The 23,753-nt window shown below is 57.1% G+C and overlaps 1 protein-coding gene across 5 annotated transcripts in view; it reads right to left on the bottom strand.

Moving 5' to 3' along the window:
• COL13A1 (collagen type XIII alpha 1 chain) overlaps positions 1 to 23,753 on the bottom strand; it is a 140,115-nt gene that overhangs the window by 50,322 nt on the left and 66,040 nt on the right. For 3 of the 5 annotated variants that reach the window (XM_036336952.1, XM_036336955.1, XM_036336956.1), the window contains exons 6-15: positions 22,071 to 22,097; positions 20,807 to 20,857; positions 14,258 to 14,293; positions 13,474 to 13,500; positions 12,602 to 12,628; positions 8,543 to 8,569; positions 8,420 to 8,446; positions 7,655 to 7,681; positions 4,603 to 4,668; positions 959 to 1,066 (exon numbers count right to left, since the gene is read on the bottom strand). In XM_036336952.1, the coding sequence (XP_036192845.1) occupies positions 959 to 1,066; positions 4,603 to 4,668; positions 7,655 to 7,681; positions 8,420 to 8,446; positions 8,543 to 8,569; positions 12,602 to 12,628; positions 13,474 to 13,500; positions 14,258 to 14,293; positions 20,807 to 20,857; positions 22,071 to 22,097 (423 nt within the window). Of the gene's footprint in view, positions 1 to 958; positions 1,067 to 4,602; positions 4,669 to 5,788; positions 5,846 to 7,654; positions 7,682 to 8,419; positions 8,447 to 8,542; positions 8,570 to 12,601; positions 12,629 to 13,473; positions 13,501 to 14,257; positions 14,294 to 20,806; positions 20,858 to 22,070; positions 22,098 to 23,753 lie in introns of all 5 variants that reach the window. The other 2 variants (XM_036336953.1, XM_036336954.1) reach the window with 2 other exon arrangements.

Here is a 23,753-nt window from a genome sequence, read left to right as displayed (position 1 = left end):
CTAAGGAGGAACATGGAAGGACTCTCCAAAATGGGAATGATGCTGAACTCTGAATATGGGAAAAGAGACCATGGAAAACCTTTTCTTTGCCTATATCCCAAACGTTTCCTGATGAATGTATGAGGTTTCAGTCATAAGAAAGAAACCCAGGTTTGTCTGTGTGTTAGCCACATGGGAAAACACTATTAAGCAGACTTTGTCCTTCACCCTGTCCCTCCAGTAACAGATGCCATTAGTCTTAGCTCTGGATTGAGAACCCATTTTCTCCAAAGAAGTCCAGATGCCTGCTGGGTTGTTCTCCTGCCCTGCTGCTTTCTTACACTAAATTGAGTTGAGAGAGACCCAGGACTTGGGAATGGGTGACTTGGTGGCCACTGGGCTTAAATAGCCACCTGTGTGTGGTCTTGCCTGGAGGTGGGGTGCCTGCTAGCCCCCCTGGGCCGCTGCCAGTCCTCAGGCTCGATGCAGGGACCCCTGGCCGACCTGGCATCCAGGCGGTGGCTTAGCAGTGGGAAACCTGCACACACCAGGAAAGGCATGTGCGTTAGGGGCGCCAGCCGGTGGGACAACCCTCCGTCAGAACTCACTGGGCCCAACTCAGGTTCTCCTAAGCCCAGGGGTCAGGGAATGGCACCAGAGGTGGCCCTGGAGGCGTTTTTCCCTTTCTGCAGGGCTGGGGGTAGCCTGTTAGTGACTTCCGCCCTAGAAAGCAATGGCTGGAGTTGAGGACATGGCCCCAGGAGGTGTGTTTTCAGAACCAGAGTGCGGCAGGTGCGTGTGGGAGGGATGGGCAAGCTCCTTGCATGGGTCACCCATGTGCGATGGCCTTGCCAAGATCCTTTGGCCATTCGGCTGGGACACAGGTTCCTGTTGGTTATGCAAAGTTTGGATGCTTCCAGAGACTTCTTAGAACAAACCTTGGGAGAGGGGGCCGTGGAGAGAGGGAGGGGGTACTCACAGGTGGCCCCATGGGCCCTGGCAGTCCCGGATGCCCCAGGGGTCCACTTGGTCCAGGGGGGCCTGGAGGCCCTGGTGGGCCTTGGATACCGGCCTGGCCCTGTTCACCCTGAGATTCATGGAAACGAGTGTTAGAGAGAGACCCCAGGCTGTAGAGCGGCTCCCGCCCCAGTGCCATGCACCCGGTGAAGGCCTGTGCGGGCTCTGGTGGGGAGGCGGAGGTGGTGTGATGGGGAGGCTGCTGCGGTGGTGGCGTGATGGCGAGGTTGCTGCAGAGGTGGCTACATGCAGGGACTGTGGCAGCAAGGAGACGGCCAAGACATTGGGCCCCCAAGAGGAGGGGCTTCCAGAGAGGACTTGCTGTTCCCAGTGTGACAGCCCTGCTGCGGTGGCAGAGGCAGAGGGGTGAGTGAGGTGACCCCCGGTGGAAGGTCTGCTCCCAGCCTGGCCAGGGCGCCAGAGTCCCCTAGGGCCTAGGCAGTCTGGGACCGAGGCCTGCCTCCGCTCCTGCCGTGTGGCAAGCTACGTCCTCTTTCTGCATCTTGGCCTCTCAGCCGCCGAATGAGAACAGCGGTCCCTCCTTTCCTAAGGCAGCTCTTTGCCATTTTGGATGATCTGGCCCAGAGCATCAAATCCGATCCTTAGGTCAGAGGCCATAGACTTTTGTTGGGCTCACTCATCAATTGGGCAAGAGATTTTAAGTAAAAGAATTGGATTGATGGGCTCTGATGAAAAACTGGGAGCCCTGGCAGCTAGGCCCACATTCCTGGGGGCAATCATGGCCTGGGTCGAGGAACGGCGCCCCCTTCAGGTGGGGCATGAGTTCTCCAGTTGCATGAGGATGGATGAGGGCCTGGGAGGCAGGGGCAGCTTCATGTTCCCTCAGGAGGAGAGAGAGCCTGGGGCTGGGGACCGGTCAGACTTATCCTAAGCCAGCGCTCCAGGGATGCTCTTGGCTCAGGTCTTGTGACAAGGGGCCCACCCTGCAGCCAGACTAACACAGAACAGCCCGGCAGGTGTGGGAGCTCCAGGCTGGGCTGCAGGGGACGCAGGCAGCCTGAGTTCCAGGCCCGCCCACCCTGCTCAGAGGGATCTCAGCAAGCCTGTCTGATTCCTGCTTCCCGGTATAAAAGGGGAGCTGATGATGCTTCCTGCAGTCTCTACAGCGGGAAATGATGATTGTAAACAGGAGTGCACAAACGCAGGAGGAGAACTGTCAGATTTTAGCACAGCGGTTCTCAACCTGTGGGTCGCGACCCCTTTGGCGGTTGAACGACCCTTTCACAGGGGTCGCCTAAGACCATCCTGTATATCAGATATTTACATGACGATTCATAACAGTAGCAACATTACAGTTATGAAGTAGCAACGAAAATAATTTTATGGTTGGGTCACAGCATGAGGAACGGTATTTAAAGGGCCAGAAGGTTGAGAACCACTGTTTTAGCAGCACCTGCTTGAGCCATCTCTTGGCTGGGACACCCTAGGGCAGGTGGCACCCGGCAGAGCTACTCTGGGCCCCGGGCTTCATCCTGCCACACCCCGGGAAGCTGCGTGAGGGCACGGAGTGCTCCCGGTGGAGGAGGCAGGTGCAGGAAAGGGTCACAGGTCCCACTTTACAGAAAACAGGCTCAGGGAGGTTGAGTTCCCTGATCAAGGTCACATGCGAATTCAGGGGGAAGGCAGGACCCCAACTCGGAACTCCAGACTATTCCTATTCATTCCAAATAAGCCCCCAGCAAACACTGCTCACCGCCAACTTTCTACATGTGGGAAGTGACGTCCAACACCGTCTGCTAAGCACATCGTCTCTCTTATAAAGTGTCCTGTTTCGACTAATATTAGGCCCAGTATTTAAGTATCATACAGAGCCTGTCAAATCAATATTGGTTTATTGATAGGAAGGGGACAAACCTTTTTATGTCCCACCTTGGCTGACAGGCCGAAGCCGCAGCAGGCAGAACAGGGGCCACTACCCCTCTCTCTCTGCTTTGGAAACCGGGCCAGGGCAGCACAGAGAGTTCTGGCTCGCCCACCCCTTGCTCTGGAAAAGGGAGGCAGTACCATGCCTGGGCCCCTCCCGATTTCTTTATCTGAAAGGTGGGGATGATGACGGTTGGACTGCCACGGGCGGCGGCCGGTGTGGGATTACATGAGATGATCTACGGAGAATTCTTACGACAGTGCCTGGAGCCAGCGAGGGCTCCACAAGTAGCAGCTAAGGCAGCTGAGGCCCGGAGGAGGCCGCTTGGGTTGAGGTGAATGGCCGCTCTGAGAGCAAGGGCTCGGCTCTCCTGGGGTGGGGTCTGGCACGGGTGGGGGTGGGTGACAGTGGGGCGGGCCGGGTGCTTCTCTGAGCTGCCAGCGGGCCCCCCGAAGAGCCATGCTTGGGGTAAGCACTCGGAACACATGGAGGCTCTCGAGGGTTTGGCTGGTGTAAGGGGATACACAGGCTCGGGTGACACACCCATCACGTGTCCCTCTGTATTTTTAGTTGTTAATTGGAGCGATTTTTTCAGCCTTGTTCTATCAGGTGCCTGACATGCAGGCCTCTGGACTCCTGAGTCAGGGCAGATGGTGGCGCCAGGCCATGCTGTCAGGCTCACAGAGAGCATCTCTGAGCCCTGTCCCTCCCAGCATCCCTGTGGCCTTGGGGGTACCCCCTGCGCAGTGTAAGGAAGGCTAGGGGTGTGGGTGGCAGCCGCGGGCTGCCTGGCCTGGAATCGAGCTGCAGTGCCTTAGCCTGAACCCTGGGTCTGAGGTCTCTTGTTCTGTGTGACCTGGTCCTCCCCAGCCTCATTGGGTTGGTAAGGCAGGAAGAAGGAATCCCGTTGTCCACAGTGATTACACCTGTTGATTGTGGGCTACATTCCCTCTGCAAACTCCCTCCCTCCTCAAACTCAGGTTACAAGTGATCAGATGCTAAGCAATCTGCATTTCTAAATATAAAGGGTGTAGGGCCGACGGAAAGAGCCCTGGGTGGGTGGGGGGGTCTGAAGATCTGCTGCTAATTCCCATCCTGCCTCTTGCTGTTTGGGGAACAAATTCCCTTCTCTCTGAGCCTCACTGTAACCTAGCAATGAAACTGTGCTAGGAACTAGTCTAAGTACTTTGTATGCCCAGCGACCTGAGGCAGTGGGAACTGTTATTAGCTTCATTTTACAAATGCGAAAGCCGAGGCACAGAAAGGCTAAGTAACTTGCCCCAAATCGCAGAGCTGGTAAGAGACAGAGAGCCTGGGTGCCCTGCCATGTACTGTGTGGTGCTGGCCAACTCACTTAACGCCTCTGAGCCCTGACTTCCTCATCTGAGAAATAAGGGTGACCACGCCCGGGGCAGGAAAGTGTTGAGCGGCTGACGTGGAGTCAGGCCTGCAGCATGTGGGACGGGGTGGCTGGCAGCACTGACGGCTGTGGTGGCGGCTCCTGTGGGTAGTATTGGGCAGTAGGAGCTGGGGGTCTGCTGGGCCGGGTGGTGTGTGTCTCTGGGTCTATGGCATTGACCGGTCCATTCTTGTCTGGTGTAATTTAACCAAAAGACAGTGAGGTTCTGTCTTCGTCTGCACCCCCCGCTGGCCTCTCAGGCCCAGAGACTTGCAGAGCCCCGGGAGGCCCCAGGAGGACTGGGCAAAGGGAGATGGTCTACCTGGAAGGTCCGCCTTTTAATGACTGGGGGTGGAGCCAGTCGCACTGAATTGAGGAGAGGCAGCAGCTGAGGAGAGAGATGAGTTGGAAGGCCAGAGGGCAAAGGCCAAAGGTCGCAGGTGTTCAGGAGGATGCCAAAAGTCACCAGGAAGGCAGGGCGGCCAAGAGGGAACGGAGGAGAGATAGAGAGAAGAGAGATTAGCGAGTGTGAGGCACAGGGAGGGGAGGCACGGACCCAGCACTCCCGAGGCTTAGGGGACGCAGTGCTGAGCTTGCCCTTGGAGGGTACACCGTCCCTTAAAGGAGGAGCGGCCCTTGGGGTGTTGGCCAGCAGCATCCCCCAACAGGGAGAGCGGTCCTCCTTGCCTGGGCCGGCCCTCGGTGGCCACATTGGGCCGAAAAAGCCGCCTGACACACAACCCAACATTGCACTGCTGGCATTCCTGGTGGTGGACAAGGGCTGCTGGGCTGAGGGCGGGAGACTCAGAGGCTCTGGTTAAGTAGGAGCCACAGGACCAGCTAAATTGGTACTTGCAGCCAGGCTGGTGTGTGGCTGCCTCTGGGTGCTCTTTTTGGTTGAATGAGAAAGGCCGATGTCAGCGAATCTGGGGAGGTGGTCGAGGGCAGTGCCAAGCCCGGTTCCCGGGGGCTGAACCGACCAAGGGTGTGGCCAGTGTGGGCACAAGATAAGTGCTACCCAGGTCTCACCCTGGGGCTGGCCGGCTTGGAAAATAGAGGCTGGGCAAGGATGTCCAACCACTTGTTTGGGAGAGGCAGCTTGCCACCACAGTATTGCATGTGACTTTCATTTCTGGACAATCTTGCTGCTTTCAATCTCTCTACCCATGCAGCTGAGCACCCAGCGGCTCTAGGAAGTGGCTAGGCCCAAGTGAAAACAAAGATGGCATCTAACCAACCTTTTGTTTGGAAAGCACTTTAAGTCACACGAGGCCCCTGGGATGAGTGTTAAGAACCAGAGGCCACCTGGGCTGAGAATGTGCCCAGCTGGGGGCAGGGGTGCCTAATCATGGCCTTTCTAGGTCATGGCCGCCTTCCCGGGGCAGCTGCTGCACCCAGAGCCCTGCCCCCTCCCACCAGGGGCCTGAGGACGTGCAATGTTGGCCTCTGAGTCCAGGAGCCTCTCAGCAGAGCGGGGCCAGAGGCCGCCCGGAAGAGAGCCTACAAACCTTCAGGGTAATTATCTGGTTGGAGTGCAGAGCTGCTAGAGAGCCGCTTAGGTACTCCTGAGAGGGAAGGGCAATGGAGGCGGTGAGATAGGGCCGGAGGCAGAGTGAGTGCCGGGGCCGCAGACACCGCTCCCCCGCTCCCCCGCTCCCCCGCTCCCCCGCTCCCCCGCTCCCCCGCTCCCCGTCCCAGGAGACTCCATCCCGACCTTCTGCCCCTGCTCCCCTCCCTGCAGGTGCTGCAGGCTGCAACAGAGGCAGCGACCAGCCTGGATCCCTTGGCATCTTGTGGATGTGGCGGCCTGCCTCCCACCATGCCCGCAACCCCCCAATCAACCACTTGCCCTAGAAGCCCCCTGCTTTCCTACCCACTTCCAAATAAGCAGCAAGTGCCACTCCCCACTCCACTCTCACCCCTGCCTGACCTGGACCCCACACTGCCACGGTCGTAATGCTATGTTTTGCTGCACCCAGTGGCCAAGGTGCCTCTGGAGCCTTCTGTCCCTGCCCTCTCCCTCCTCTTACACTGGGTTTAGGGGCAGAGAGCCCTCTCCTACCCCCACCCTCGTGCGTTCGCCCAGGTCTGACGAGACACTCCCAAAGCTCCCGCAGTTGTGTTGTCTTTGGTGCAGGGGGAAGCTGTCTTTCTTTCAGGCAGCATGACAATCCTGTGAGCCCATCGTTCCAAATAAATGCAGCTGACCTTCTATTATTGTATCAGGATCAGGCTGGCCGGAACACCAGGGCCCCTGCGTCCCTGGAGCACATGCCACTGACAGGCTGGCTCTGTCCACACGGCTGCTGGCTTGCAGCCCCTGCCCAGGCCCAGCCCAACCTTGGCCTCCATGCCAATCCTGCTACTCATGTTCAAGGCTCCCCGTGCCTCTTCCTGGCCCAGGAATCCAGGGGCAAGAGTCTGATGGGCAGGACCCTGCTAGCAAGGCCCTCCTGGTGGCCCTGTGGAGCCTGGTGCACTCGAGTCTGGCTTGTGCTTGTCTCCACTCCCTCATCCCCTGCCCAACAGGTGGGCGACCAGTGAGCCACACCGTGTGTGTGTTTCTGGGTACCATGAGGCTAAGGACAGGGGAATGGCACCTAAAGATGCCTACCCAGGTCTGAGAGTGGCGAGGCTGATCTAGAAAATGAGGGGCATTTTCCAGGTCTCTGGGCCTCTCACTGGAGGAAGCCATGCACACCTTAGCCCTCCTGCCTCTAGAACGGCTCTGCAGGCGGCTGGTGCACTCTGCAGGCTTTGGGCTGTGCAGCCTGAGGGAGAGCCCGGGAAAGGAAGGAGCTGGTGGGGTGGGGGAGTGGCAGACCACCTCAGCCCCCAAATTCCCACTCTGCTTGTAAAGAGCCCAGCACCGCTTCTTCAAGAGGCAAAGCGGAGACTTCACCCTGGAATTGTACAATCCGCCCCCAGCTAGCTCCTCCCATTGAGTCTGGGTCATCTGAAACAATGACTAACCCAAAAGTCCCTCTGATGCGGCCAGGAAGGCAGCCAGACATACACGCAGTCACACGCACACAGACACACAGACTCGCACAGCCACACGGCCTTTCGGAGGCGGCGATGTGCAGAGGGGAGCAGCTGGCACTCGGAGTCACAGATACACACCTGCTGGGAGACTCGCAGCCTGGACAGCGCAGGGCAGATACACAGACACGCACGGATGGACGGACACAAGCTGGAGACCGCTCTGCACAAACTCACACTGACCACAGGCACACTCCCGGGCCAGGCAAACACACGGCTACCCAGGGCCCCACTCCGGCTGCTGACCGCAGGGGGTATGCTCCTGTTCCCAAGCTCTGTAGGTGCTGGGGGCCCAGGGAGATGAGGCTGATCAGTTTTAGGGGTTCACTTACCCGGTGCGGGTACTCTCCACACTGACCCTGAGGGGAGGGGAAGGAGAGGAGGGTGTTAGGCACTGGCTGGTGGCTGTCCGTCAGGGGCACCTCAGGGCTTGTACATACCACGCACACTCATCACCCACCAGACCCCCTCTAGTCCTGGACTGAGCTCTCTGAGGTCGGAGAACTAACCCCCCTCCCCTCCTCATCCCACCCCGACTGGCAGCATGGAAGAAACCCTGGGGCCTGCCTGGATGTGGCCCCATGGAGCCTGGAGCAGGACTCCACTGCCGTGTACCACCTGCCCTGACACCTCGGAGATGCCTTCTCTGAGCTGGGGGTGCCAGGTCCCTGTGCCATCCGCCTGGGCAAGCCCCACAGAATCTCCATCAGAAATTTGGAGAGTAAATGTAGGGGGCCAGGCAGGGGCCAGGCTACTGGTTTACATACTGACACCTCAAAATCCCAGCAGCTCCTGGAAGTGGGCCAGGAGACATGTGGGGGTGGCAGGCGGGAGGGGCTGAGAGAGGCTGAGGAGCGCCAGGCTTCAGGGCCAGTGCCGACCTCCCTTCCCCGACCCCAAGAACAGAGCAGGAGCCAGAGCAGCTTCCCTTTTCTCTCTTCTATACCAGGAACCATGGGGTCCCCCTCTTTCTGATAAGAACTAAAGTTTAAAAATAACCACTCTGGACCCCTTCCTACCTGCTTTTTTTTTTTTTTTTTTTTTTTATATGTGCCCCACCTAAGATGAAAATTCTAGAAAACCTCCAGCGGGCTTACCTTTTCTCCTTTTTCTCCTTGGGGCCCCTATGAAGAGATGGAGAGGAGAGCGTTAGAAACTAAAGCTGAAAACACAGCGGCCCAAAGCCTCTCTGCGGGGGGACATTGGGGTGAGGTACCAACCGGCTGTCCTCGGGGACCCGCCAGGCCCTGTGGGGAGGAAACACACAGGTCAGTGGGCACACAGGAGGCAGGCAGGCCGGAGGCGGCGGCCCAGGCAGGGGTTGTGCTAGAAGCTGGGTTTCCCGGCGCTTCTCAGAATGCCCGGGTCGCCAGGGCTGCCCCCCCACCCCCACACCCACGCCTGGTCTTCCCGTGCCGAGATGCTCTGGGGGTGTGGCCTGTACCCCACATCTCAGCATCTTCATCTGCCCGTGGGCACGGCTAGCTGTGCCCTGTCCCCACCTGCATGGCCGAGAACAGATGCCGTCCTCATTCATGCCTCCCACCGTCATCTCTGGGCCCCTGGCTAGCAAGGAGGCTGCGTTTGCATGTGACGCCTGCCTCACTCACGCCCATCTGTCTCATGGCTTTGGAGGAATCTCTGGCCAAAGAGAGGAAGCAGGAAGTTGACGACTTAAGCCAGGTCCTGGGCCCCTTGGAACATAAGGGACCTTGGGGTTTCCTTCCAGGATATCTTGTCAAAGCCTCAGGGCTGAGAAAGGCGCCTGGGCTCAGGGTGGACCCACGTTCTCTGAGACACAGCGTCTAGCTGGCTCGTTCAGGGGCCTGAGCGGAGCCCGTGTGGAGGCCTCACGGCTGGCATGGAGGGAGTGGGGCGGACAAGCACTACCGGCGTTGAGGACCCACCCTGAGGCTGGCTTTCAGTACATGCTGAGCTCACACCCCGCTCCCCCGGCCCAGCCCGTGAGAAAGGTGCTCACGTCAGCTCCATCTCCCAGACCAGGCGAGGGAGACATGGCTCGGCATGGGGTGGCATTGGGACGTGAGTCCAAGTCTGTCTGACCATCCGGGTCCAGCTGTTTCCGCTCTGCCACGCTCTCTGAACTGGGCTGGACCTCGGGAGGCAGGGCCTGGGCTTTTAGATGTGGCTGAGCCCAGGCAGTGCCCCGGCTACTGGGGCCTGAGGTCCCTTCCGGCCACCATCTCAGGGCCTGTGGAACCCACCCGCTGGGCCCATCTCTTTGGGGCTTGACGAGCTCATGATTCCCAGGACAGTCCTTCTGGGTGGGACATGAGCCTTCTCTTGCCCCTGGCTGGCCAACGGGACCAACCAGCAGACTGGGGAAGTCCCAGGTTCATAAGGGGAGACAAATGGCCTTTAGGGCAATCCATGTGGCACCCCAGCCCATATGGCTGACCAAGTGTTTAGTATCAAGAGCCGCAGAATATGATGCATCTGGCAGGAACCAGACTGCAAGTGACCAGGCCAGAGAGAGGAGCTAGATGGGAGAGGGAGGGCCAGGGGCCAGGAAACAAACAAAGGTTCGGGATTACACAGGCTCGCAGGAGTGAGTCCAGACACCCCACATGGTGGTCCATGGGGCAGAGGTATTTGGTTGATCCTACACAGTTTTATTTCACTTAATTGCCAACATTTAAGAGCAAGGAGAGCACAACAAAAACCTGGATTTCAAGTTTCTTTTAAAAATTTCAAGGTCCAATGACACATGACACCCGTTAGCTCCAGCTGAAAGCAGCTGCCCCTTGAAGGCAGGTCACGGGTGACGTGCTGGCTAAGGTGCTTGTGGTGTCTCCTGTGTGCCAGGCACTGTTCTCAGCACTTGGTGGGAATTAACCCTTCCCACCCTTAGACAGCCCTGTGAGTTCAAGAGTCCCGACTTTCCTTTAGGGCACCAGTGGGACCCTGATCCTGTCTACACCTTACAGCAAGTTCTTGGGGCTACTATGAGGTGGGTGGGGCAGAGGTGACTGCCTTTTAACAGGTGAGGACATGGGTTAAGCACGTGAGGGTGAGCCTCACCCGCTGTGTTGGAGGCCCAGCAGAGGGAGAACCAGCTGGGGAGGAAGGTGAGTAGGAGACGGACAGATGATAAGCAGACCAAGATAATTACACCAGACAGAGCATTGAATTAATAGCTTGGCGTCCCTGTGCCAAGTCCAACAGGAGTCTAATAGCTCTGTGGCCTGTCGGATTTTGATGGATGACTACGAGGCAGATAAAGCATCTATCACACCCGTGTGGGCTTAAGAGAGATGCGTGGCCCCACCCTTCCCTAAATTAGCTCTGACCTCTGAACAGACAGGTTAACTGGGGTGGGGCAGAGCGACGGCAGGGAGGGGAGCCCCATAGGAGGGTCCTTTCCTTCGAGACAAAGGGTCCTGGCAGCAGAAAGGAGGCATGGTGAGGGGGTAGGATCTCCCCACGTGGGTCTTCGTCCCAGCTCTGTTACTGAGAAGTTGTATAGCCTTGGGCAAAAGACTCAAGCACTCTGCCTCGAGCTCCCCTTCTGTAGAGTGGGAATAGTAAGTCATTATGAAGATTACAGAACGGTGCTAGTTCATGACCATCATGACTACTTCCTGATGCCAAGACTATTATGGTAGCGCCAGGCCACCAGGAAGGAATGACCCAAACACCTGGCATCCAAACCCCTTAAGCCTCGACCGCAATGGTAACAGGGAAGTTTATTCCTGCCTCGGTCCCCATTACTTCAGACATGTGCACAACATTCTTAGGAACAGGGTGGGGTCAACAAGAAACGCATTTGCAGTGGAGATGGCTGGGACGGAGAGGAAAGCTGGCTGGGGGACCTGGGTTCCAACGCCAGGTCTTCCATCCACTACCTCCAGTATTGCACTGCCCTTCTTCCGGATATTTTAAGGACTTTCCTGCCTCAGGACCTTTGCACAAGCTGTTTTTCCATGTGCTTCCCATTCCCTTTTCTCTTAGTTAAATCCTCAGGAACACCTCTCTGGCCCTCAGCCTGGGTGAGGTGCTGTAGTACTGAGGTTGCTCAGGGTAACAGGAGCTGCCTTTTCATGGCACTAGTTACCTAGGCAATTTGTTAATTAAATCAGGGATTATTTAAATGTGTGCCTCCCAATTACACGGGGAGTTAAAGGATGGCAAGGACAGTGCCGCCCATATTCCTGTCTGTATCCCTAGCACCTGGCACAGGGTCATGCTGAGGATTAAGTGAGATAATGTATGTACAGTTCTTAGCTTCATGCCACCACGAAGAAAACCCGCAATAAATGTTATCTGAGTCTAAGTCAAGCGGACAGGCTGAGGTCCGAGGGAGCTGAGTTGCAGGGGTCCCATGGCAAGTTAGGGAGAGCTGGGGCTGCAGCCCAGGCCTCCCAGCTGACATCCCGCCCTCTTTGTTTCCATCTACGAGGTGATCTGCCTCCCTCAGTGGGCAGGGTTCTGGCCTCCCAGGCCCTGGCAGTGCCCCAGGTGTGGATGGAGAGTGTCCTCACCTAGCACTTGGAGCAAGGTACCAGCCTGAGCCCGCTGGGCAGGGAGACAGGAGCCTGCCCTGTTGCCCTCACACCTGGCACAAGCCCCAGGCCTGGCCGCGGAAGCTGGCTGCTCACAATGCAGATGTGACCAACCCGGGAGGCAGGGCAGATCCCAGCCGGGGCTGGACCCTCTGCTCCTAACGGCCCCTCAGTCCCTCTGAGAACCGGCCCCTCTCCTAGAGCAGACAGCTCCTGCCAGGGGCAGACCTTTTCCTTCTGCAAGAAGCGGCCTGGGGAGGGAGACCATACAGAGGGGAAATTCTGGTTGAAGGCTCTGCAGAGGCAGAAGGGGCTGGAGGAAGGTGGGACCTCCAATGCCTTCTCCGAGGCTGCTTTTGCCCAGAGGGGCAGGACTGCCTAGAGTCTGGAGCAGGCAGAGGAGGCCGGGCATGAGGAAACCAGGCCAAGGATGAGGTGCTGGAGGGCTCCCTAGACCCCCAGGATGAGCGGTGAATGTAAGCTCATCCCCGAGGGAGCGCTACCTCTAACTCCGTGTGACATTGGCCAAGCATGGATTCCCTCTGGGCCTCCCTTTCCCCATTTTTCACCTGGAGAAGCCCCCGCCCACCTCTCCTCCCTTCACTGACGTGGGGCTCTAGGGGGCTGCACCGTACACAGCGGAGGGTGGTGGTGATTGTGGTGGCTGCTACTTCGCGTCCCTGTTGCCCCGTTGGCCAGGCGGTGCTGGGCTGATGCCCCACCCCTTGAGGGAAGACAGGAAAGCTGGGGTCTTACCATCTCTCCTTTGGGTCCGGGGTAGCCCTGGAAGGAGAAGAGCATGAGAGTCCGGCATATTATTTGCAACCCAGAAGCCCCCCTGCCCTGCCACACGTGGCTCCTCCCTCCATCGCCAGGTCCCGGGAGGTGAGTGGACAAGATGACCACAGTCACCGGGAGCTTGGCTCTGGCCTGCAGAGGGGAGTGACCAGGCGGGCAGCCAGGCCCCTCATCTGAGAGGATGCCAGCTGCCCAGGGAGAGAGAGTGGGTGGCATCTGAGAGCGCTGGAAGGCTGAGCTGTCCCCAGGTCACTCCTTCCTAAGAGTAGGGAGGGGTCTCCTTTCCCCGTGAACATTTGTGTCATTCAAGCCAAAAGACTGAAATGGACAGGAGAGGTCAGGATGGGAAGCAGCCTCCGTACAGTCTCGGACGTGTGTGTGTGTGTGTGTGTGTGTGTGTGTGTGTGTGTCCACCAGATGGAGCCCCGGGAGGATGGGAGGCACAGGAGGTGCCCTGGCGGTGCTGGGAGCAGCAGTGTGAGCACGTGCCAGGCTCCTTTAGAATTAGTTGTTGGGCCCTCCCAGCGAGCCCCCTTCCAGGAGCACCCAGCACCTCCACATTCTAGGGTGGCTCTCGCTCCAGACGCCAAAGGCCCATCTTGGCGGCTGTGGACTTGTGCCCGGTGGAGGCCCCCTGGGGTCAGGGGTAACCCAATCTAATGGCCCCTCCTCCCTTCCCACCGGCGACAACTTCCTGCCCCAGGAACGGTCATTCTGTCCAAAGCTTCTTTCCGAGGAATTGGGGTCTTGCCGAAGGACGAAGGGACCCCAGGTTAGTGACCGGGACCAAGTGAGGGCGAGGAGCCTGAGGCCCATGAGGGTCTACTCACCGGTTTGCCGTCCAGCCCAATGGGACCCTGAAAGCAGAAAGAGGACAGATGTGAAGGCCCAGCAGCCAGGTCTCCTGCCGAAGAGGCCGCCTGGGCAGTGGGTACGACCCCACCAGCTGAGGTTCGAGTCTCTGCTCGGCCACTGACTGGTGATGTGACCACGGCTAAGCCAGTGTCCCAGCCTAAAAGGGGTCAGATTAATCGGCCTTCTACCGAGGGTCCTGGTGAGGAGTGAGTGAGGTGCTGCCTAGGAGATGCCCCGCACCAGGACCCGCTGGGGCCGTCACCATTGCTAACACAGGCCTCGGCCCCAGCCCGGCGGACTTGTGCCTGCTGGAGTGTGGTCGGTGGAGTGTGGGCAGTGTGGTCCTAGGCAGTCAGGCTGGCCGGCATCAGGGCCTGTGGGAGAGAGCTCTCCTCTGCCCTCTCTCTTGGGGTCTGTCTTGGGCTCCCAAGGAGGGGTCCCAGGGCATCCAGACGGCCACCTGACTGCCTCCAGGATGGAGGCTGCCTCCCTGCAGTGCATCATCTGTGCCACACTCCAGGGCCCAGGGTGTGCCAGCCTGTGACTGCTCTCACGGCTCCGTCCTGCGTCCCTCCTCTCCATGCCCATTTCCCGGTCCTCACTTGCACTGCGCTCTCTCCTCGGCTGCTCTCGGGAAAGGCCGGAGGAGAGGGTCCTATTGACCGGGGTCGGAAGGGCAGGGCTGGCCCCGCATGAAGGTCACCCAGCCAAGCCCAGGGATCCCCGGAGCCACAGCCAACCTCAGCTCTCCCCACTTACCGGGAATCCAGGAAACCCTCGGGTGCCCGGCTGGCCCTGAAAGGAATGGAGAGGAGTGAGGATGGTGAGGAGGAGACGAAACTAATCCTCAGCCCCCTGGTTCACCTTTGCTCCCAGAGGGGCCTGGGCGTCCTCCCGCTCCTCTGCGAACATCCACCTTGAGCTGGCTGCTCGGGGGGTGGGGGGGTTGGAGGGGATAAAGGTAGCGGCTCCTCCCAGTGCTGGGGGTGGGGGGCGGAGGAGAGGGCCAGCATCCTTTGGGTCTTCCTGGGAAGAAGCCCCCTGAGTGCCTCGCTGCTGTGGACACCCTGAACCTCAGCATATAAACAGGTGATGGAGAGCGAGGACATCGGGGACTCGGCTGGTGTGCGCTGAACCCCTGACCTGTGGTTTTCCAGGTCCTTTTATTTACGGTCATGACTCACGGCCACTTATCTAAGGACAGCTTGGCTATCAGCGGGTTCAGAAACCTGGCTTCCGAGATGTGTGTGTTCAGGCCGGACTAGGGGCGCTTGCTCACTTCCCTCTTAGAAGGCCTCTTCTAGTTGGGCAATTTTGGATACCCCCATCTTTGCAGGATCAATTCGTGCCCACTCTCCTGGGGGTTCAGAGGAAATAGATAGATACTCAGTTGGAGACTACAAGCAGGTTCACTGGTTTATGGTCAGTCATTAGGACCAGAGATGTGCCCGGCCAGGTGGGAAGCAGCATGAAGCTGTGCAGATCCAGGGCTGGGGATGGGGGTGGGGGGTGGAAAGAGGGCTGACCGGGAGGTCAAGGGTCACAGAGAGCTAAGACGCATCAGTGCTGTCGCTCTCCTTCTCAAGACCGATAATGGCTCTTGTCTACCCACACGCCATTCATGGCCATCCTCAGCTCATCCGCATCTTCCATCCTAGGTCCTTTCCTCCATCATCTCCCCACCGACGGAGGCAACGGGCTACCCTGCCTCCCCCAGACACACCACCTCTTTCCCGTGTTTAGTTCTCAGCTTAGAGCGCCCCCCCCGCCCCTCGCCAACCTGAGATGGCCACAGTCTCTTCCCAAGTTTTAGCTCTTGAACCTGGCTGCCTCCACCAACCATGGTGTGTGACTCTGAGCAAGTGGTCTAACCTCTGTCTGCCTCAGCGACCTCATCTGGAGGATGGGGATAGCAGTATAACCACAGGGACATTGAAGCACGTTCAGTTATGTTTGTGAAGCCCTTTGAAATGGCAGCTGACACCATCGGCCGATTGTGGGGTTGAACTGACTCTAGAGGCACCTAGGTTGCTTTTGCACCTGATACTTCTTAGGACCCAAGGAGGCGTGTCCTTGCCAAACAGTAGCTTCAGAACCAGACCCTACCAGCGGAAGATTTCTCCGGACCCGTCTGCTGTGCCCTGAAACATCACAAGCTGCTCCGGTCGTCCTGGAAGCTGTGGACACAAGTGTCCAGAAGCCTCTGCTCAGGAGGCATGGCTGGCGGGATGTGGACCCTGGCCCTGCGAGTGCACTAGCCAGGCAGGGCGCATCTGCAGGCTCAGGACGGGCTTCTGGCAGGCATCCCGGAGGGCGAGCCTTCATCTATCAGAAGGGCCCTGGCTTCTCTCCTCTCAGGGATAAGTGATGCTAAGAATAGCAGCAAGCAGAAAACTCAGAACCCGTGCTCTGCGACCTCTGAAACCTCCCACTGTAAACTTTGGGCTTCTCTGAACGCCGAGAGGAGGAAGGAGAGGTCAGGAGGACAGGGTTCCAAGAAGCCTCTTCAAGTCCCACTTGGGCTAATGTTTACATGGTGGGGACGATCACATGGTTCGCTAATGACAGAGCCTGCCTGGTAGCAGGAGGCGTCTCTCCAACCCAAAGCCAAATCCAGGGCTGACCAAGGGCTTTTTAGGGACCTTGGGAAGAATGTTGTCATTGACCAAATGGAAACTGGGACTCTCCTTACAGAAGAGGTTAGTTCTGGGGAAGGCACTTGGAGAGGCTTGGAACTGGATTTTCATTTACAACAAATTCTACACTGAGGTTGGACAGCTCTTCCGATGTTTATTGCTGGCCCTATTTATTTGTGAACAGCCTGTTTGTATTCGTTACCAATATTTTCTACTAGGTCAGCGGTTCTCAACCTGTGGGTCGCGACCCCTAAGACCATCGGAAAACACATATATAATTACATATTGTTTTTGTGATTAATCACTATGCTTTAATTATGTTCAATTTGTAACAATGAAAATACATCCTGCATATCAGATATTTACATGACGATTCATAACAGTAGCAAAATTACAGTTATGAAGTAGCAACGAAAATAATTTTATGGTGGGGGGTCACCACAACATGAGGAACTGTCTTAAAAGGCAGCGGCATTGGGAAGGTTGAGAACCACTGGACTAGGTTGCTTGTCTTTTTTCCCATTGATCTGAGTAAAGCTCTTTGTCAAGCACAGTGACTCTTTGGTAATTACGCTGCAAGCATTCTTCCCATTGGCATTTGCCTTTCTAATGAACTGCTTTGTGCCAGATGGAAGTTTTGCATTTAGGTTGACAAACTTATCCATCTTGTCAAACAACAGTTTCTTGTGGCTTCTGGGTTTTAGGTTGTGTTTTGAAGGTCTTTCCCAAGTTAAACATGAACAGGCCAGCACGGCTCAGTGGCTAATCGTGGCTCATGAACCAGGAGATCAGGGCTCATGCCCGAGGCAGCCGATCAATGATTCTCCCGTCATTGATGTTTCTATCTCTCTCTCCCTGTCTGAAATCAATAGAAATATATTTTTAAAAAATGATAAAATGTTTGCTCATGCTCTGTCCTTGAATTTTAGGGTTTTGTGTTTTGCATCTAAGTATTTTATTCATTTGAAATTTGCTGATATAACAAGTGAGGCAGATACTCAGCTTTTTTCGTTAGTTTTAAATGGCCTTTTTTCTAAGAGGCTTGTCCACTGGCCCAACATCATTTTCTGAACAATCGATGTTTCTCTCTGTTATGAAATCAAGCCTTTATCACAGACCAACCTACCGGTGCACTTGGCTTTATTTCTGGCCTCCCCTCTGTTTCATGTGCAGTGCTACTTGCTCTGTTTTTATGACACACTTTGATATCTAGTAGAGCAACCAGTCCCCTCTGCACTATTACCCTTTCTCTACTTATCAGAATTTTCCTGATAGCCTCACAAGCTTCCTTTTTCCAAATGAATTGAATATTATTTTGTTGGCCTCTCAACCCCATAAAAATTAACTTGGCCCTAGCTGGTTTGGCTCAGTGGATAGAGCATCTGCCTGCAGACTGAAGGGTCCCGGGTCAATTCCGGTCAAGGGCACATGCTTGGGTGCTTGGGTTGTGGGCTCAATCCCCAGTGCGAAGAGTGCAGGAGGCAGCTGATCAATGATTCTCTCTCTCTCTCCCTTTCCCTTCCTCTCTGAAATGTGTATACACACACACACACACACACACACACACATAAATTCACTTGAATTCAGGTCATATTAAAGTTATGGATTATAGATTGGTAGATGGATTTATGGTTCAATAGTATATCCTTCTAAAGAAGAACAATAAGAGGGCAAGCTTTCCATGGCCTCTGAAATCTCTTCCCTTAACTTGAGGTCAGAGAGGAGAGGAGCCATGTGGGTCCCGCTGTTGGGAAGTGGACCTTACACTTGTCGACTCCTCCGTTCCTTCCTCCTACCTGCAACCTGTGCAGGCTAACACCGCGTGGACAGGCAGGATGTTCTGGTTGGAAAGAGCTACCAGGACTCTCCCTTCTCTTCGATGTGACTCCTGAAAGAGGCTTGGCTGTGGCTCTACCCAGAGCCTGACACATTTACGTCCCTCTCTCCAAGTCAGCGCTGCCTTTCAAATAGACTCTGTGCTGGTAACTGGCTGGGGTGGGGGAGAGTGGCGAGGAGACCCTGTCTTGTACAGCATTTGCAACTGTCTGTGGTGTAAATGCTCCCACCATGGCTGGTTTCAAGCCCCCAGTGTGATGGCACTGAACTGGGAGGGGTGTGAGCCAGCTCAGAACGCCAGCCCTGGGAACTCCAGCTGCAAACGGAGGGCCACTCCCTTTGGGATGATGCAAGCAAGGACATCTCCAACTCATTATGCTCAGATTAAACTCACTTCTCCCAGCAAAATCTGCTCTTCCCTCCGGGGAAGGCACCCCATCTACTCTGTTACTAAGTCAGAAATACGAGATCACCTCGGCCTCCTCCTCCCTCAATCCCCATTTTTATTTTGTTCCGCCAATTCCACCTCCAAAATATCTCTCCAGCCTCGCACTCCCACCAGCCCCAGGGACTGTGCTCCAGTCCGGGTCTTGACTATTGCAGGTGCCTTCCAGCCAGGCATCCACCTGCGGCCTCTTCTAAGCGGGGCATCAGGAGATCTTTCTAAACTGCAAATCTGATCTTGTCCCTCCTCAGCTGAACGCAGCCCCAGGGCTCTCGCCTGCCCTCAGGAGAAAGTCCGACTCCTCAGCATGGCCCCTGCCCCGGTCCTTCCTGGTCACAGCCTTGCTCATTGCCGGTCTCACCTGGCTTTGCTCTGGAAGGAACTTCCTCATTTCTCCAGTCATTTAGAAGGAGCTATCCCGCCTCCGGACTCAGGGCTCCTCCCCAGACGGTACCCGAGTCACCTCTGCTCGTCCCCAATCACAGGATTTAGTGATTCCTTCCTCCCAGGAGCCTTCCCGGCCTGCCCCCACCCAGGTCAGGTGCCTCCTCCATGTCCCCACAGCTCCCTAACCGCCCGGGCTGAGCAGTGACTGCATTGTAAACACTAGGGCATTGCTGGTCTCCTGTCAAGGGGCCAGCAGCTGCAGCCAGGTTTGCCTTGTGTGCCCTGCCTAGCATGCAGGAGGTGCCCAACACATGTTAATGGAATAAATACACCACGAAACACGCAACGTGTGTATCGGCCTGATGAGGGTGTCTCCTTGTGAACAGCAGCCTACCCCTGGATGGAGCTGCTGAAAATAGAAGCAGGGACAGCCTGTCTGACCTACCCAGGCTCCAGGCAGCCCGCCTGGCTCCACCTCTCAGCTCCCAGCGCTCACCATCGCCCCTCCCTGGCTGCTTAGCTCATCACAATTCCCTCCCTTGGACCTAACCTCGCAGTTTCCTCTCTGACCCCTCTCCTTAGACTGTGGGTAAAAGAGAAGACTCCTGCTTTCTATTGTCTCTCCCCATTGAAGGCAGGAGAGTGGCAGGCTGAGCTTGCCCCATCCATGGGGCTATAGCCTCAGACTCCCAGAAGCTGTCACCGGAGTAGAAGGTGCAGCTCCCCTCGCCCTCTCATTGTAAATAGCAGGTCAAGAAAAGCACATAGCACAGTGGTTCTCAACCTTCCTAATGCCACAACCCTTTAATACAGTTCCTCATGTTGTGGTGACCCCCAATTTCATTGTTACAAATGGAACATAATGAAAGCATAGAGATTAATCACAAAAACAATATGTAATTATATGTGTTTTCCGATGGTCTTAGGTGACCCTTGTGAAAGGGTCATTCGACCCCCAAAGGGGTCTCGACTCACAGGTTGAGAACTGCTGACATAGCAGAACATGGAGAGGGTGGCCTGCTGCTGTGGTGGAAGTCCTGGATGCCAGGGTCCTGGGTTCTAGTCCTGCCCTAGCCTCTATGTGTGGGACCCTGGCCAAGCCCCTTCCCCTCCCTGGACCTGTTGCCCCTTCTCAGAGGGCTGTGCCTTCCACTGCTGAGGTCCTTTCCACCCTGACGGCTGGTGATTTTGATTGATTTTAGAGAGAGAGACAGGGAGAGGGAGAGAAGCATCAATGTGAGAAAGAAACAACAATCGGTTGCCTTCCGTATGTGCCCTGATCTGAGATGGACCCACAACCTGGGTATGTGCCCGACCAGGAACCATACCCGCGACCCTTTGGTGTACGGATGATGCTCCAACCACTGAGCAACACTGGCCAGGGCAGTTTGGTGATGTTATGGCAGCCCCGTGGCTCAGGCATTCTTTGGAAAAGCAGCCAGGCCTTCTCTCCAGAGTCACCGCATCTTCCCACATCAGCACCACGTCACCCGCTGGTCCCTACGGGAGCTTATCTACATGGAATCCTCTCTGACCTTCCCCAGCCCCAGCCGCTGAGCGGAGGGAGTAAGACACAGGACCAGGCTAAGCACAAGGGAGCCTCTGAGGGCGAGAGGTGGCTCGGGCCTCCCCAGGACAGCAGTGGGTGTGGGATCAGGGACTCTGTGGGTGGGTATTTTTCTCCAGGGGCTCCCAGAACCAGGCTTGTGCCTTGGAAACTGGAGCACCCCCTCCCGGTGGGAGTGGGCACGTCCTCCCCTTTGGCTAGAAACAGCAGGGCCACCTGGCAGCTGCTGCAGTTTCGTAATCTAGAGGCTGTAATTTAGGTATATTTAGTCAGACCACTCACTACCATCCACAGCCGCCCTGAGGCCTGGCCTGGCAACCGCGTCACATGTGGTGTCTCCACACCCAGAGGCAAAGCCTCCACCCCAAGCCCTTTTCATTAACTCACCCATCCCGCCATCCTCCCCCCACCCCCCAAGAAAAGCAAAGACCACTCACAGGGGGGCCTCGGGGCCCGATGATGGACATCCCGGCATCTCCTGGGGCCCCCTGTGGAAGAGAGAAAGCAGAGAGGGAGAGGGAGAGGGAGCCGGGCACAGGGGCAGGAGGGGAGAGGGTGGGAAGGGAAGAGTCAGAGGAAGGGGCTGGCAGGTGGGGAAGGAGGAGCATGCCAAGGTGAGGACAGAAGGGCCAGAGGATGCACGGCAAGAGGGAGGTCAGGGGAGAGGAGGCCCAGGATGGAGGAAGCATCCAGGAACGTTTGAGGAGAGCAGAGGGCGGGCGGGAGGGACAAAGCAAGAGGAGATGTAGCAAAAGCATAGGATGTGGGGACCAGGAAAGAGGGCGGTAGGAGCCCAGGCCCAGAAATTGGAGAAGAGGATTCAGTGCAGTGGTGGGCAAGAGGGCAGCACGGGGGGGGGGGGGGGGGGGGGGGGGAGGGAGGAAGGGGAGGAGGAAAGGGGAGGGAGAAGGGAGGGGCACAGCTCAGCCATGGCTGCTCAGGCCCCAGAAGCCTCTCCCCACCGCCCTCCTCAGGACCTCTTCGACCTGCCCCTGTCCCACCCAAGTGTCCAGCCCCCCGGCTTTCTTCCCCACCCCCACCCCCATCCCCAAATACCCATGGGGCTGCCCACCCTGAAACTGAGGGGCAGCAGCCTGCCCCCTGGATGGAGCTGCTGAAACAGAGCGGGGGACACGACACACACTGGCCCTGTGGGCCCAGCACCCTGAGCCTGAGACCGAGCTGCCTGGACCTTCCTAGTCCTGGCTCAGGTGACACAGAGGGGTCCGCGTGGTGGGGAGGGCACAGAAGGAGGATGGAGGTGTATGGAGCAGACGGGATGAGAGGTGATGCTCTGACAGAAGGACCCAGGCAGTGCCTGCTGGGAGGGGGGCAGGAGGCCGCACTCAGAACAGGGCCGAGCTCTCCCTGCCTCTGGGAAGGGTGACTGCCCAAGGCCCAGAGTCAGAGCTGCAGGCACCGGCACAGGCAACTCAGCAGGCGGGGCGGGGGGAGGGGGGGGAGGACCCACTCGCTAGGAGGCTTGGGGCTCAGCCCAGGAATCCCAAGGCCCCAGCCTGACGGTGTGGAAGCTGTTAGGAAACGGCGTGAGAGGCTGAGGGCCCACAGGCCCAGCTGGCAGCTCTGCTCCCCGGGCATGCCAGCGGGAGGGCTGAGCTGGGGCCTCTGAAAGCCCCCAAGAGTCCACGGGGTGGGTGCAATGGCCCGGGCGGAAGGGCAGAGGGGAAAGTGTGGACTCACCTTCTCGCCTCGTTGGCCCTTTACTCCCTGGGGCAGCCACATGCAACACAGGGTGCAGGGGAGAGAGAGGGAGGGAGAGAAAAAGAAAGGATGAGAGAGGCGCACACACAAGAATCTGTGTTAATGGCACAACAACCAAACAAAAGAAATCGCCGTGAAATGAGAAATAAAACAAAACACAGATGCTGACACATGACAGGTCCCGCCTCTGGCAAGCACCGCGTGTGCATGGCTATTGCCTCAGCCCTTGGTCTGGCCCCAGCCAGCCCAGCCCTTCCAGATAACAGAGGCCTTCTCCAAGCCTGCGTGCATGTGTGCGTGCGTGCGTGTGGGGTGTGTGTGTGTGTGTGTGTGTGTGTTTGTGAGAGAGAGAGAGAGAGAGAGAGAGAGAGAGAGAGAGAGAGAGAGAGAGAGAGAGAACACGCAGGTTGGAAAATCTGCCTGAGAAGTCATGGCCCATCTGGGTGGCCATGGGGAGACTTTCCCAGGGACTGCGTTGTGGAGTGGAATCTAGTTGGTGTGAAGGTCTAACTGAGCACCAAGCACAGCAGACACACCAGGAGTCCTTAGGGCTGGCCAGGTAAGATGGCAGGTGAGGGGTTGGAGCAACATGGGAGGACAGATAGTAGGACACACACATCTGGGAGGATGGAGGATGGATCTGAGATGCAGAGGAAACTGGGTAATGGCCCAGGGTCCCTGTAACCATAGTGACCAGTGGATAGGCAACCCCACTGGACCCTAATCCTTAGAAGCCAGTGGTGCCACCCCTGGTGAACCATGGGACAACTCCCTCAGGCATTTCACACCTCCTGGCCACCCCAGTTCTTATCAGGTGGCTCCTGCCAGGACTACTACTGGGCAGCCAAATGGGCCCATTGTCACATTTAAAATAGCACAAGCAGCAGGAAACCCTCAGCTTGAAAATAGCTTTGTGGGGAAGGAAATGGGGAGACCTCCTGTGGCTCTGCCTCCAGTTCCACCACTGTAGGCAGGACTAGGCTCAGATAGATACTGTCTGGGGGAACATGCCCACAGGCCCCAAGAAAGAAGGCAGGAGGGCAGCAGGAGGGGCAGGCCCTGAGGGGCAGCAGGAGGGGCAGCTCTCATTGGCAATCTGCCCAGCAGCCTGGTGGCTGCACTCTGAGTGGAGTTTCCGAAGCTTACCTGCTAGGCACAAAGAGTTTAGAGTCTGACCGTCAGCTTGGGTGCAAAAGCCAACTCCACCCCAGCCCTGGCCTGAACCTCAACATTCCCATTAATAAAGTGGGATCCCTCTTGGAGGGCTACAGTGGAGACTGTGCCTGGCTTAGGCCCACCAACAGCAAGCCCCTGAGAAAGGCTGGCTTCATGTCCTTTCCCTGCTCTCCTCAGAGCAGGACCCAGTGCAGCTTGGGGGACTCATGTCTGGAGTCAGAGAACGGAAGGAGGGAGTCAGGGCCAGTGCTGTGGCCTGGGAGGTGCGGGGAGCGCCCATGGCTGGGCCCTGGGGAGCTCAAAGCTCTGTGACCTGGAACGCCACTTGTCCTGACCCTCTGAAACGTCCTGGATCCTAGACCTAGGTCCTGAGGCGCCACCCTAAGGATCAGACCCTCCTTAGAGCCGTGATGCCAGTGTTGGGGAGGGGAAGTAGCATTGCCAGGGTCAAGGGCACAGGTCTGGAGTCAGGCTGCTGGAGTAAAG

This window comes from Myotis myotis, unplaced genomic scaffold (assembly GCF_014108235.1).
Source record: "Myotis myotis isolate mMyoMyo1 unplaced genomic scaffold, mMyoMyo1.p scaffold_m19_p_15, whole genome shotgun sequence".
In the NCBI taxonomy this organism is placed as follows: Eukaryota; Metazoa; Chordata; class Mammalia; order Chiroptera; family Vespertilionidae; genus Myotis; species Myotis myotis.
Note: the sequence above shows the minus strand (reverse complement) of the source record. Positions and strands in the feature narration are given on the sequence as shown.